This window comes from Enoplosus armatus, chromosome 8, assembly GCF_043641665.1.
Source record: "Enoplosus armatus isolate fEnoArm2 chromosome 8, fEnoArm2.hap1, whole genome shotgun sequence".
Classification (NCBI taxonomy): domain Eukaryota; kingdom Metazoa; phylum Chordata; class Actinopteri; order Centrarchiformes; family Enoplosidae; genus Enoplosus; species Enoplosus armatus.
Genome location: NC_092187.1, coordinates 20,609,214 through 20,624,341, shown reverse-complemented (window position 1 = coordinate 20,624,341; position 15,128 = coordinate 20,609,214). Strand labels below are relative to the sequence as shown.

Sequence of the window (15,128 nt, the reverse complement as noted above, 5' to 3'; positions counted from 1 at the left end):
GAGTGTCCAAACTGCAGCACACAGACTCTAAATGTCCCCAAATCTGCCCCTGCAATTAACCAGCGCCTCGTGCACCTTTAGCAGGGACTGAGAAATCCTCCTAAACCGGTTTCAGCCCATTCATCAGACGCTACACCCGCACTTCCTCGTCCTTCCGAGGGATGACGCTAGATTCAAAAGACAAATTCAAAAATTGGGGGGTCTCCAGCTCTGCATGTGTCACATGGAAGCACAGTAGCTGAGCCGAGGGGATGCGAGTACAGATGGAGGGGGCTTGAGGGACGGTGGAGGAGAAACCTGGCACTTGGAGATAATATTTGGAGACACAGCGGCGGCGGCGGCAGAGAGGCAGGTCAGACTCTTCCCAGCCTCCCTTCTGGCTGGGGAGCAGAGGAGCGCGGACAGGGCGCACAAGCGGGTCAGCGGGCGCTCAGAGGATGTCACATGCAATATGCTGCATTCGTGTTTTGTGAAGCCCAAGAAAGCCGAGGTATCGCCTTTGATTGATTATGCTCGCGGGGAGCGCCTGGTCCGAGCGGAAGCAGAAGGAAGCGACCAGGGTTGACGCTGCGCCTCCCAAAATCTCCGAGCTGAGTGAGTACAGGGATGCTATAGCGCAATGCTCTGTGCCCGTGGCTATGTGACAGGCTGGAGGGAGGCTGGTGGGTGGGGAGGGAGCGGGAAGAGGGGGGGTGGGTCATTCCTATGTGCCTATAGATCCAGCTCGATAAGCTGCACACGCAAACGGCACACAGCATCTTTTATTCATCCAGGACATGTAGCCCTCCGCTTTGCCTGTTTTTCTTTGTGTTCGCCCTGGTTCTCCCCCCCCCCCACCCCCTTCATCTCTGGTCATGCATTTAGGCTAACACACAAGACACGTGTGCACCCACCTCAGCGTTACTGCATTGCCTTTTTTTGGGGGGCGATTTAAGCCCCAAATTGACGGAGTGATCAGAGAACTTCATTGTGATTTGATGAGAGGAAGGCGCAGGGAGCCTCCAATCACGCGTTTTCTCTGCGTAACATCCCTGCCGACTGCGAAGCATAAAGATAATTAACGTTAGACCTTCCGTTAACATTTGCACCCCCCCTCCTCCTCCTCCTCTTCCTCCTCCTCTCCATCCCTCTCTACCTCCTCCCTCCTTTACTCATAAATAGGGGGGGTGTGGGGAACTGGCTTTGTCGTGTAAGTTGCCAGCTGACCTCAGGGACACAACATCCTTTACCATCCTCACTTTGATCTGGAAATGAATCGGAAACGCTTTGATGATTAGAAGAAAAAGATCTCTGGCGCTACAGGCTTAATGAAACCAAAAAAAAAAAACCACCATAAAAGCACTCTGCATCAGCCTGAAATTCTTCATTTTCTGTGACCATTTTTTTTCCCTTTTAACCCTCAAATCCGGGTTCACACCCTGCATGGGTTTTCCTGTCTCAGCCGGCGTCATCATGTGAGTCGTGGCTTGTAACCTGTTGTCAGCAGCATCACCGCAGTTTGAGGTGTCAGAGCCCAGAGGCGCGGCGAGCCAGGGCACCCTCAGTGTGTGATTGATGCCCGCTGAGTGGGTGCCATCATGAGCCACATACATACCAACATGAGCCCTTTATGGAGGAGCCCTTCTTTATCGCACAAAATAGACCCACAATGTTAAAAAATAAGGATGACACCCCCCCCTTTTTTAAAAAAAAAACTTACTTCAGCATCTCTGGTGTCGTTCAGCCTGTTTCAACCCCCCCCCCCCTACTCTCTGTCAAAAGCTGCTGGGAAGGATGTGAATCATGTGATCACAAGTCATTATAATTATTCTTTTATTTGCTGTGAATAATGTCAGGCGGTGTTTGTATCAGAGGCAGCGTTGCACAGATAAAGACAGAGCCTCAGCTTTTCTTCCTCACAGGGGCATGGTTAATCGTTGTTGCAAGCAAACATTTGACCTAATTCACATTCTCACACAATAGCAGCCTCCTCTCTCTCCCCTCTCTCTCTCTCTCTCGCTCTCCCCCCATCACACACACACACACACACACACACACACATTGCTGTTATTTGTGTCACACAGAGGGTGAGGTTTTTTTTTTTTTTTTTTTTTGATCCACATGAACTCCCAGGTGGTTTATCAAAACCTGAGCAGATTCGGCAGAGAGGCCACCGCTGGCTGGTTGGCTGGCTGTGTTTGTGGGAAAGGGAGCTCCAGTATTATTAATAATGAACACACATGTAAATGCAATGCATGTTCCTAGAAAATTATAAGCCTACTGGTATTTATTGCAACACTGTAAAGCTAAACATGTCCCTGAAAAATGCATTTTTATGAGGATTACAGTATAATTCCTTGTTCGTGGCCTCGTCAGGCGCCGTGAGCAGAAACATGAACATTTATTTTATTGTTTGAAGCAGTCAGAGTACAAGCATTTGTTTTGTTTGAATATAGATGTATTCTTTTGTTAAATGTTGCCTATGAAATATGATCTGATAATGTGATTGGCCAGGTGTGTCTCCCAGCATGTTTCTCACTTCATTTAATCGTTGATATTAGATCCAAGTCAACAGGTGATATGTTTTTGTCATTCAGTTCAGTCACCTTTAGGGCTGCTACTAACGGTTAATTTCTTGATTAATCGATTAATCTTTTGGTCCATAAAACATCAGAGAACATCAGTGAAAAATCTCCCAAGGTCTTTGAATGTTTTGTATTATCTGACGAACAGTTCGAAATCTAAAGAGAATCAATTCTCTAAATTATAAGATGAGGAAACGCAGCAAATTCTCCCATTTGAGCAGCTGTAATCATCTGATTTTAGAGCTGAAACGATTCGAAGATGAGTTGATTAGTCGACCAAACGTCATGTTTCAAACAAAAGACATCCGTTTTTTGCCTCCAGCTTCTTTAATGAGAGGATTTTCTGCTTTTGTCTGTTTTATATCTTTGTAAACTGAATATCTTTGAGGTTTAGACTGTTGATTGAAACAAATCAATCAATAAGAAGATGTCACAGTCACACACTCTGGAGACCGTTCATCGATTAATCTTGGAAATGAACAGATTAATCAATAATATAAAATAATCGTTAGCTGCAGACCTATCAGAGTTTGAGCAATGTAGCTGCAAAAATTACTTACTATCGATCTTCAAAATAGTTGCCGATATATTTTCTGTCGATCAACTAATCAGTTAATCGACACATGGTTGCAGCTCTACAGTCATCCACACAAACTTTCATCCACTCGTTCATTCACCTGTAAAGCTGCAACAATTAAACGATTAATCGATTAGTCGATCTACAGAAAAATAATTGATCGACTATTTGTTAAAGTCGTTTTCAAAGTAAAGTGCAAAACATTCCTCAGTTCCAGCTGCTTTTCTTTGTCTTATGTGACAGTAAAATCAATATTTTGTATATTTTCGACTGTTGCTCGAACAAAACAGCCAATTTGACGCCTTCGCCTTGGGCTTTCGGAAACTGGTGTTTTAAAGCCTAAACGATTAATCAAAACAATAATTGGCAGATTAATCAATAATGAAAACAATCGTTAGCAGTCCTGGTCTCCTGTGTGTCCACTGACTCAAGAAGAGAAAAAATGCACAATGAATAAAAAAAATCTGTATTCAGCTTACTGGCTTTTAGAGCTTTCAAACACACTCAGTCTTTATTTGTCAGTATGTTGTTGCATGAACTGTTCCCAAAGATAAAGAATGAGCTTTTATTTATTCAAATTTTTTAAAAGTTTAATACGACGCATGTGATTCAGTAAAGAAACCAGATATTAAAGACGGATGATGCTCCGGTTTGCTGGCCTCCTCTCAGTGTTCGTAGCCTTCTGGCCTGAGATACACGGTCAGGGCAACACCTGGCAAATCTGCACCTGCAGGTATTCACTCGTGTTTGTAACGAGCACACTAAGCTCCGGGGGGGGGGCTTTGTTTAGCAGGGAAGCAGCCGGGGGAGGGCCATTTCTTGCTCCTGCTCTGAGCACTACGTCCAATTGGTTGGCTCTGACGAGGCAGCTCTAGGGCCAGAGATTACACTGCAGTGCTGAGGCGTCACTCTGGCTGAACACCGCAGGCGGAGGCAGGGAAGAATGGGTGGGGAGGTGTGGACACACTCGGTGAGACGGGGAAGGGAAAGGAAGGGGAGAGGAAGGCCGGGAAACCTTTTTGGGAAATGTGACAGCCTCTTCTCATCATCTGCTTTCAGCGTCTTCAAACACCTGCCACAGGACTCCCACGCATGTCTTCCTCCCCTCTGCGCTCTCCTTTCTTTTCCTCCACACCTCCACGTTTCCCCTTTCTTCTCTGTCATTACCCTCTCCATCTTCACTCCTCGGCTCTGTTGTCAAATCAGCACAGATATAATTACACCGTTGCCACTGTAATTTAAACGATCATTGCCTCACAGGTGCATATGGTTCTTTAAATCCAACATAATATATCAGACTACTCACCCAGGAAGTGTTCTGTTAAAGGTGAAGCTCTGGTGAGAGAATTAGTGGCATTAAAAGCAGCTCACAGTCTGAGAGATCTTTGACATGTTTGCTGGCTGCTGTTAAAATACACCAAATAGTTTTGATAGACATGCTGGGAAAACATGTTCGCTGCAATCACATTCTTAAGACGTGGCTCAAAGAAATATGTAATTATGTTGGAAAATATGACTTATTGATAGATTACATTAATAGTAATTAACGTGGGGAAACATAGCAGTTGCTCTCCGGTCAGGACGCCCTGAACTTACAGAGGAAACTACAAGCAGCGTGCAAAGAACCACCGAGACGTCTGTGCGCAAATTGGATTTCACGCTGAGAACAGTTGGGTTTATGGCTGGATCTACTGAAGAAAATGCAAATTACCCAAAGCCTGCAAAACTTCTACCGTGCAGCGCCTGATAAACTTCTGTCCTGTCTCCACTCTCTCTGTTAGCAGATACCTTCAGTACTACAGTAGTGAAGTCAGTCAAATGAAATGCAAGAAACATTCACAAAGAAAATAAAACTTCACATGGATAAAACTTCAACGTTAAAAAGAGGCAGTGCAGGTTGTTGCATATTTACAGTGCTGACCAGCGGTATCGTGGTTATAACAGTGTTAAAGTCCAACTGAAAACATACATATCTGCTCTGTAAATCACTTTCAGAATAAAATCAAAATCGTCAAAATAGAAAACAGCTCTGGTGTCCGTCTACGTAGATGGAGACCTTATTTCGATACAGCCAATCAAATCTTGCATAAAGTCAGTAATGCCAGCGTTGAGCCAGACAGCAGCAACACAACACAAGAGCCACCTTCTCATCAAACTTACAAACATGAACGCACGTCTTCCTGTGCCGTAGCTTGATCACCGGGAAAAATGTGTCGGTTTGCAGGCTAGATAGCTAATTAGCTGCTCAGCTGCAGCACATAATAACTAGTTCAGCTATTAACTAACTTTTCCTAAAAGTCAGATCAGAGTCTAATGTTTCATGTCAAATTTCATGAGAACAGGAGAAGCTTTTCCACAATGTAGCCCCGAGCACTTCTATGGTTCACGCCGGCTGTGGTAAACAGACACTTGTCGGTCTTTCTGTCAGTCCACCTCTTCGGCTCAGACTGAAATATCACCACAACTGTTTGACAGCATTTTGTACAGGCATTCATGGAGGATGAGGCCTGACTGCATCTGACTAATCAGCCTCAGCTGTACTTTGGGTTTAGTGCTTATTAGCAAATGTTAAAATGTTAACTTGCTAAACATCAGTGAACATGTTGATGTTAGCATTTAGCTCAAAGCGCCACTAAGCGTGACTGTAGACTCTTTGTTTTCTCACACAGTCCAGATGGTCACGAAATGTATCTAACAACTCTTATCTAATGCTTTGTGTGATTTTTCTTAAGTCATAAGTCCAGAGGTGATGCATGCCACATTTGGAGGAAATATGGGATCAATGATAGAATTTAAATTAAATTTTGCAAGGCAAACCTGTCGGGCATCGAGCACATGCAGCCAGTCTTAGCGAGATATATTGGCAAGACAGACAGAAGTGTTTTACTACTGTAAAAGAGGGTGTACAAAACATAGTAGGCTTTGCATGACAAAATCCAACAAAATTCATGTTCAGGTGGGAATGAGTGTGGCCTAAATCAGCAGACCTGGATGGACTCAAAGAATATATGGATAAAACATAAAAGTGTGCAACAATCTGGGTGATTAGTATGATTTTTGTTGGTGAGATTTATCTGGAATAAAATAATGAATCCCTAATTAAGTCTAACCACATTACAAGGTCATGAACGATTTTAATGAAGAAGAGGCGGACCAGCAATTCATGCTTGGGTTGCTTGAACCTTTATTAGGCCTCACTGGCTTTACTGATCTCTACTGCAATGCTAAAGCTAGATTATTTGACATGTTGGCTTCAGGAGCGGACACTAATGTGGTGGTTTCTCCTTGAAAAAAAAAAAACAGATAAAAAAAACAGTCTTGAGGCGTCCAAAGCTTTGGCAAACTGTCAGAGACGATACGCTTTGTTCACCAGACTACAGGCAAATTGTTAAAGTAATTTGGACGGCGAAAATTCAATTCTGTCTGGAAGGAAAGGATCTATGTGGAATCCAATACTAAAGCGCGTTGTCAGATTTGATCATCAGTGAGGAGGATTGAGGAAGAGTTTGTCTCAAAGTACAACATCCATCATGGTGCGCTTTTGTTTGGAAGAAAATCTGTAGTTAGAAACTGAACAAATATTCGAGAGACACTTGGACAGACATGTTAGGTGTTATCATCCCGAAGCTTCAGTTCAACAAGACTTTGGACAAAACCAGGTGGTGTGCTTTCCCGCAGTCTGCCGCTCAGTCTTGTTGTTGCTGATGGACAAGCGACAAACACACATGAAAACACACTGTCACAGTAGACAGATGGCACGATTTGACAGATTAGAACGGGCTTGTTGTTTGGTCTTTTTGTTATGGCTCCGTGTTTTTATCGTTTATTTCAAACATATTACACTGCCAAATGTGAAATTGTCTGGCAAGCAGCAAGGACTCGAGGAGAAGCAAGAAAGATGTGTCTGTCTGCTCGCTCTGCTTTCATACATCAGTGTTTCAGGTTACTCTGCCTGCTGGCATGTGCAGCTTTGCCGTGACTCATCGCACCTTCTCCATATGTATGTTTGTTCGTGTTTGAATGGTTAAAAACATAGGAAATTTGTATTTACCCATATGCGTCATAGCTGCTACCTGACTGACAGATCAGCAGATTCTCAGGATTACTTTAAGTACTAGCTCACTTTCATGCTATGTAGACCCAGATACCTGAAAATCTGTGTTGGTGAGCAGGTGTGTCCATATAAGTGTGACACACAAAGCCCAGTAATCCCTCAGACAAGGTAAAGCAGAAGCACATGCCGGAGGCGTAATGTCTGTTCCCTTCACTGCTTCAGCACTGGACGGGAATTCTCACTTTCCCTCTTGTCAAACTGCTGCTTGAATATTTTACTTCTGGTTCTGCTGCTTTGTTAACCTACTTAATGCTTTGTAAAGGTTAGATCATTTTGTAATTAAGCACCACTCCGCGCCTTCTCGCTGCAGATCCCAGTGAGACCGTGGCACTTCCCTGCGTGCATGAGTTGTAAGGGTGTGAGTGTGAGTGTGTGTGAGAGCAAGTGAGCGCCAGCGCTCCCACATGGCCTCCATGCAGGACGGGCTGAACTTCACGGCTCCTCCCTACGGCAAGGTCCTGCTGCTGGGTGCTATCGCTGCTGCCTCAGCCTTTGTTGTCACAATCCTCATCGTGGTGCTCTGCGTGGGCTGCCAGAGGTGAGACACACACACACACACCACTTTGAATATTTACACATGCACGCCCAGGTAGTGGAAGAAGTACTCAGATCCTTTAGGTACAACAATATAAAATATAAGTCCTGTATTCAAAATCTCCAAAGGGACACAAGGTAAATCTGAGGGGTTTTGAGAGTATGAATGGGAGAGGAAAGAGGAAAAACTCAAGTTTGTCTACACAAATTTGTTTTTTGGGGGCTTTAAAAGGTAATTTGACCTTTTCTGAAGTCAAACCACCTGAAGTTCAGACGTTAACAACTCATAGACATCTGAAACGTGACAAAGGGCCCCGACTAGACACTGATTTTACACAAGAGGTCACAAGCATTTTATGAACTTATCATATGATTTTCTTAATATAGAATATTAATCTGAAAAGTAACTATAGCTGTAAAATACATGTAGTGGCGTTAAAAGTACATTTCCCTCTGAAATATAGTGGAGTGGAAGTATAAAGTAGCATAAAATGGAAATACTCTCCAGCACTGGCACACACTTATGCAAATATACTCTTAGTCTCTGTCACACACACACGTGCACAGTCTTAAGATGACTCAGAAAAACATGGACAATGACTCAAACTCTGCACGCACACACACACACACACACACACACACACACACACACACACACACACGCTGTGCATCACTGTAGTAAGTGTCAACCTGTGTGACAGAGCGGTTGTGTTTACCACAGGAAGGGGAAGACACACAATGTTCCCGGCGAGGGTGGAAAACACCGTCTCATGGACATGGTAGGTATCAGGCAGCATGCTCCTCCATGTTTTGTTTGTGATGCAGCAGAGGAAGCTGAAGCAACTCAATTCACCAGGGAACAATATCATTCAGAGGACACCTCTTCAGTCTTAATTAGAGTTTAACTGGCCCTGTGTGTGTGTGTGTGTGTGTGTGTGTGTGTGTGTGTGTTTTCAGGGTATACTCAGGCAGTCGAAGCTGCGGTCCATCAGTAAATCAGACACTGAGATGAACAAGATGAACTGCAATGGCAAAAGTGAGTGCATCTCTCACATACACATCCAACCTGTGTGCTCTGTAAACAGCACCTCACTGTTTGTCTGGTGAAAACCTTGTATCTCCTAAATGTCAACTCATCTGGAACTAAACAGCCTGGTCTTGTTTTAGCTGCATGACGAAGCACTTTTGGCTTTTCTCAACCACATGCCATTTTTTTTTTCAGCTTATTTGAAAGCACAAGACAGTGGAGGTACAAGGTTTTCACCCAACAGAGTCAATATAGTCCGTGAAATGGCATGAACGGAAAATCATTCGGAATATTTAGCAGCAGATCAATAGCATGACAAGTAAATACATAAAGCGAACTGTGGCATATTCTGATTTGGCTGATTTCATCCTCATTAATTAATGCCATGTTTGGAGTCCATTACCAACCTCTAATAATGCAAATAAATGTTTAGGTAGATGTTTAACATTCGCCTGGTGCTTTTCTCCAAGTGCTCAGTATCTAATCCAGCTCTAAATGTATGCAAAACCTAACATTTAAGGGCACTTTGGATGAGAAATTAACCCTAAAACAGAATTCACATTACATCCGCAGCTCAGCCATATTCCACTGGACTGTTCTATCTTGCTTTATGAACATGCATCTCTCTCTCTCTCAAAGACAGAAATCAGAGAGCCAAGACAAGTCCTGGAGCTCCATCACTGACAGTCAACAGGGAACTGTTTGTGGGCACTGTGACAGTAGCCTGAGAGGGTTTGAAGAAATATAAGCATATGTCCCGCTTCATGTTTGTCCCGCTTCCACTGCAGTGGAATGAAGTCAATTTGGATGCATTTTATCAAACATCTACGTCAGCTCCCGGTTCACTGTCAGCTCCAGATTTTTCTCTTACCAGCGAGAGATTTATTCATGTTCGCAAATGTTTGTTGAACTGTCCAGTGCAGGAGGAGTAAATGTGAATTCTGTTTTATGGTGGGCAGAGGCATCTAAAAAGAAACGTCCAGCCAGCATGGACCTTCTGCTGCTGCTCAGCCGCCGGTCTAACTCTGACCTTCGTTCTCAAGGCAGGCAGCTTCCCCAGATCCCCTCTGGGACTGGAGAGGACGGAGAGCACACTTACTCTGAGGTGGGCCGGAGCTCCTCCACTACACGTACTGACGATGCCCTCTACGCCATGGTAGGCAGGGCCGGGCAGACGGACACTCCGGCCCCTCCGGCCGTCCCCGCCAACACCCCGGCGCCCCCAGACCCTGATGGGGATGTGGAAGGAGGGCTGCCCGAACCCGAGGCCCAGGTGATGTCTCCCCCTCATCCTCAGGAGACGGCCGAGTACGCCTGCGTCAGGAAGCTGAGGAAGGCCGACAAGGCACCCCAAAAGAGGGACAGCGGGACGGATATGGGGGAGCCGCCAGTGCCCCCTCCGCGACACGCCCCGCCGTCACATCCCGCCCCTCCTCCACCACACCCCCACAGCACAAAGTTGCCCCGTAGAAACGTGGATGCCTTCAACGTCCCGGCATTCCCAAAGGTTGGTAGAGGAACCTTTTATTTATCTGATGATTTAAAACTGTTCATACAATGGACACAGTACAGTAGTTACACAAGGACAAGCTGCACTTACTAATAGCTTTTTCCGGAACATGAGATGCAGTTGAAAGCTCCGGAAAAAGCTAGTAAGATAGTAGATTAGACTTTTTTCATGGGCAGCATTAAATGTGACCGAATTCCCACATAACTAACATGTAAGCTAGTTATTCATAGAAAGAGATAAACTTTTCTCTCATAGTGCTGGTGACCTTGATGCCACTCAAAACAAAGCCCACATATCTTCTAAGCAGCATTACTCGTAATGTCGTAGAGGTGAACAGGATTGAGTTTTATGGGCTGAGGCAAGTGAGGAAGTGATGACTGGAGGGGAAGAGGAAGTTAACAGCTAAGTTGGGTCGCTAGTGTTTCTCCAGAGGACTGACTGGAGCAGCAGATGAGATCATACAAAGCAGATTAAGACTGAATTGATGCTTTGTGCTCTGACTTCACTGGAAGGTCCTAAAAGTGTCAGTTTATTATGCACGCCATTGTTATGTGGCTGTATGGATGATAATGTGGGTCGGAAATATCTCAACTATTGGATGTGTTGCCGTCAAGTTTAGTTCAGACATTCATGCTCCCCAGAGGAAAATTCCTACTGACTTTGGTGATCCCCTGACTTTTCCTCTAGCGCCACCATGAGGTTCACATTTGTTAGCTGCTTGCAGAACCAGGTTCAACTTTTTTTGCTGGACAACCGTGTGTTTTTTTGCTGTTTCCCTCTGCATCGACGGTCAGGCCTTTAGAGTCGGTATGAAGGCGGCCTTAGTCTTGTTGAAACACACAGTCGAACTTTTAGCCCCACAAACTACTTTTCAAGGAATGAAAAGGTTCCTTCAGCCTGCTGTTGCCTGCGTTTCCACTACAGTTTAAAGATGTGAAAATTAGGCAAATTAGTCCGCTGACGTGTGAAAAAGCGACTGCTGTCATTTTTTGCATGCAACTATACAACATCAATGATGCAATATAAAGCGACACACAGGCATCATTATTTGTGCAACAACAGTAAGCATGGAGGAACTCAATAATGCTCAATAAGGCCTGGACTGTCGTATGCTACTCGACTAATCAGAAATATTCAGCGCCACAAGCCCCACCCCCAAAGTTTTGGTACTTTTGGAGAGTACTATGAATGAATGTTTCATTCAGTAGTTTGTCAGCATCAGTACGACATTAATATGCAGTTTTGTAGTCCTGGTACAGCGAGCAGGATCTTGACAGTATTTCTGTCAGATTTCCTGTTGATGCTGCAGAGGATCCACACAGTTGTAATTGTGCCAATGTTGCAGTTTTCTCTGCACATCATGCATGGTGTTATATTATCACTTCTGTAGACATTTAGAAGTCCGGGCAGCGAGTCGTGTTTATTTGTCGAGGAGTTCTCGGTGATAGCGGTATATTTCTGCTCCCAGCAGTGTCACCTCGTCCATATGTTCCCGCCAGCAGGAGTGGAGGCGACTAAGGCTTTGTGCTCCCCTCCAGGTGACAGTGGGAGACCATTTGCTGCCCTGTGTGAGGTCAGCAAGGTCGCACTGTCTGCTGTGACCCGAGTTTAGTAACACGCACAGTTCACAGGGCCTACATGTGTACGCAGTCTGCTCGCAGGGCTGTTCGCCACTCATTTTCTTGTGGATGACGCAACATGTTGAAAGTGAGTCATCCAGAATATAATCACATGGTTCCTCACGATACAAGCTCCACCTTCCAGGGAAAATCTTTTCAATACTGTATGAAATCCATCCAATGCATTTCTAATGGCCGCTCTGTGCTACAACACTTCTGCATGTTTAAAGCGGCTAATTTGTCTTTTATGAAGCCCATTGGGTCTGTTTTTAAACTGCAGTTTTTATATTCACAAATACTCAAAGAAGACATGTCAGCAGCTCTGCCCTGAATCTAATTTCTTGTTCTGTTGACAGGAAGTGATGTTTATGGGAAATGGAGAGCAGTACATCTGGAAGCCTCCCGAGGATGAAGAGATGCTCATGCACCAAAATAAAGCCCTGGGACCGCTGGGTGCTCACACAGTGGAGAACATACAGCCGTCTGCTGCTGTGGTGAGCGAGGACTCTGTGCATCAGCCTCTCTGTTAAATTACTGTGTTGAAGCTCCCTGTTCCCAATGCTCCCCTTAAATTTACTATTACTATTAATATCAGACAAAACCGTTTTACACATTGTTTTAGAGAATCTGTATTCTGTATCTGCTTGACCTAGCTCACTCATATCACTCTGAAATTGGTTTAATCCAGTTTGTTCCTCTCGTGTACAGTATTACCAGTGCACTTGAGTCACAGAGCTGAGCATCCGTTTTTGTGAAAAATAAATACCTGCAGATGTGTCCTGAAGGTATTTCGAGAATCCTCAAAGACTCCTCTAACCATCTGGATGAAAAAAAAAGACCCATTCAGTTCGCTGCACAATAAAAAAGATTTTGAACTTGTTTCCAGTTACAACTCTGTTTCATAATTCAAACAAAGATGTCAGCCGGAAATGACACGAGTACGAGCAAAGAGATGCACATGTCCTTTCTGGCTACATGGATAAGAAATAACAGTTTGGACACAGCTGAAGTTAAACATCTTTTTTATTGTGCAGCACTCACGCAATATTTAAAAGTAGTTAAAGTAGTAGGAAATATGATTTTTCACTTCTCTGTTGAGAGTTAGAAGAAATATTTAGAATAAGAATAAATTTTAAATATGAAGCTAGAGCCAGCAGCCAATTAGCTTAGCATTAAGACTGAAAACAGATAGCCTGTCTCTGTCCAAAGATAACAAAATCCACCAAGCAGCACCTTTTAAAGATGTTGTTTGTTTACTTCGTACAAAAACGGAGGTGTGACTGTGTGCCAGACTATTTTTTGGCACGGCAAAGTGACTTTCTGGAGTCGCCGCTGGTTACTTGGCAATCTCGGGTGACAACTGGCTTTTAACTCCCCGTAAAAACCTCAACATGTCATTTTTACATTTCAGTTTTTGTATGGATTAAATAAGAAAGGTATAACAACCTTTGGACAGAGCCAGGCCAGCTGTTTCTTCCGAATTCCAGTCTTCATGCCTAGCTAACCTGCTAATATACATGTGAGAGGTATTGATCTTCTCATTTAACTCTCATCAAGAAGGTGAATGAGTGTGTTTCCCAAAATGTCAAACTATTCCTTGTCTTGGTAGTTGTCTGGTCTGTTTTTACAGTCTCAGTAACGTGTCATTTGACTGCAGGTGGCTGAGATGTACTCAAAGGTGTGTAAACCAGGAAAGAAGAAGAGAGCTGTTCCTGGGTCTCCCCCAGCCAATCCTGGCTTCCGGACCTTGGGTCGTGGTGACCGGGACCGAGACCGGGATGGGGGGTTTAGTGTAGTGGTCAAACCCCAGACGTGGGCCCTTCAGGAGGGCAAAGCAGTCGGAGGGCCACTTGATGACCACTGCTACGAGTCCATCGGGACAGAGGAGTGCGATCCGGCCTACGAGAACATGGAAGGTGGAGGCGCCTGGAAGCGAGAGAGGCCCCCTAACACGTGTGCCACCCTGCGGCCCAGGAGGAAGAAAGCCCAGCAGCCCTTGCAGCAGCAGCAGCCCCCTCCGCCGCCACCGACGCAGCAGACCCCCAAGTTACAGCACCTGCCCGCCAAAGCCTTGCTGCTGCCGGGGGAGAACCTGTACGAGAGCATCGGCGACCTGAAGCAGGGCTCCGCCACCTCCAGCACCACCACCATCTTCACCTTCAACGACGGCATGGAGATGTATGTAACTGGGCTCTGAGGCGGCGGCTGCACTGTGACCCCTATCCTTCCAACACAAGGAGCTGAGCTAACACCACAAGGAGTGACGGCTGAGCCCCTGTCATGCTCACCCACACATACTGTTTACATTCAAGTCATAACATCATGCCTTTCACAGGCTTCGGAGGCCTTGGGGCAATAATGTTGATCTGTTATGACCTGGGCTGAATACAAAGTCCAAGCTATAAACCTTATAAGGAATCCAAAGGTAGTGAATAATAAATGAGCACAAGACCATTGCAGAGCAATCTGTAGGTAACAGTAGCACTTCTATTTTACGATACCTATGTGCAAAGCACAATGAAGTAAAAATTGAATTCTAGCGGGTAAAAATAGCTGTTTACCTGGTCCTAGCAGGACTTCTATTTGGGGAAAAGCCACAGCATTGTGTGAAATCTTTTGGTAGCACTTAGTCTGTCGTGAACAAGCCTTCCCTGTAGTTGGTCAAGAGGTGATTCAGGACGGAATTTAAAAGATATAAAGGAATGAATTACTAATCAAAATACTTGAACGCTCAGGGACCAAGAGAATCAATTAAGAGAGTATTATAACAAAAATTGCACACATTTTGCATTCCTCCTAAAAGCTTCGACTAATTTAGACCATCATCATATTGACAAACCGACCGGATACTTCCCTCCGTCTTGTTTTGTTTCATCTCACACGGACTGAACACTGTCTCCACTGCCGTCTGTAAATGAAGTGTTTTACTTTGTTGATCCTGTTTCTGCACTTTGCCTGCTACAAGTTGCATGCTAAAAAAACAAAAAAGGGAGAAAAAAAACAAAAAACAAAAAATCAAGCACTGTCATGTGGTACCTCTATATGAATGTTTTCTTTTCTATTGTTGTTGGTTGTTTATTTATTTTTTTATTGTGTTGCTTTATTTCTCTGTAGAACATAAAGCCAGTTAGATTAAGGAAGTCTTTGGCTCAGTGGGACTCAGTGCAGCAGAGAGGAGAGTTA

General features: G+C 44.5%; 1 protein-coding gene across 1 annotated transcript; it reads left to right on the top strand.

Moving 5' to 3' along the window:
* The first annotated feature begins 7,659 nt into the window (after positions 1-7,659).
* LOC139288372 (uncharacterized) lies at positions 7,660-14,142 on the top strand. Its single transcript, XM_070909649.1, has 6 exons — positions 7,660-7,793; positions 8,511-8,568; positions 8,747-8,780; positions 9,776-10,323; positions 12,302-12,439; positions 13,603-14,142. Exons 1-6 carry the CDS (start codon positions 7,660-7,662, stop codon positions 14,140-14,142), a joined length of 1,452 nt encoding a protein of 483 aa, XP_070765750.1.
* The last annotated feature ends 986 nt before the right edge of the window (positions 14,143-15,128 follow it).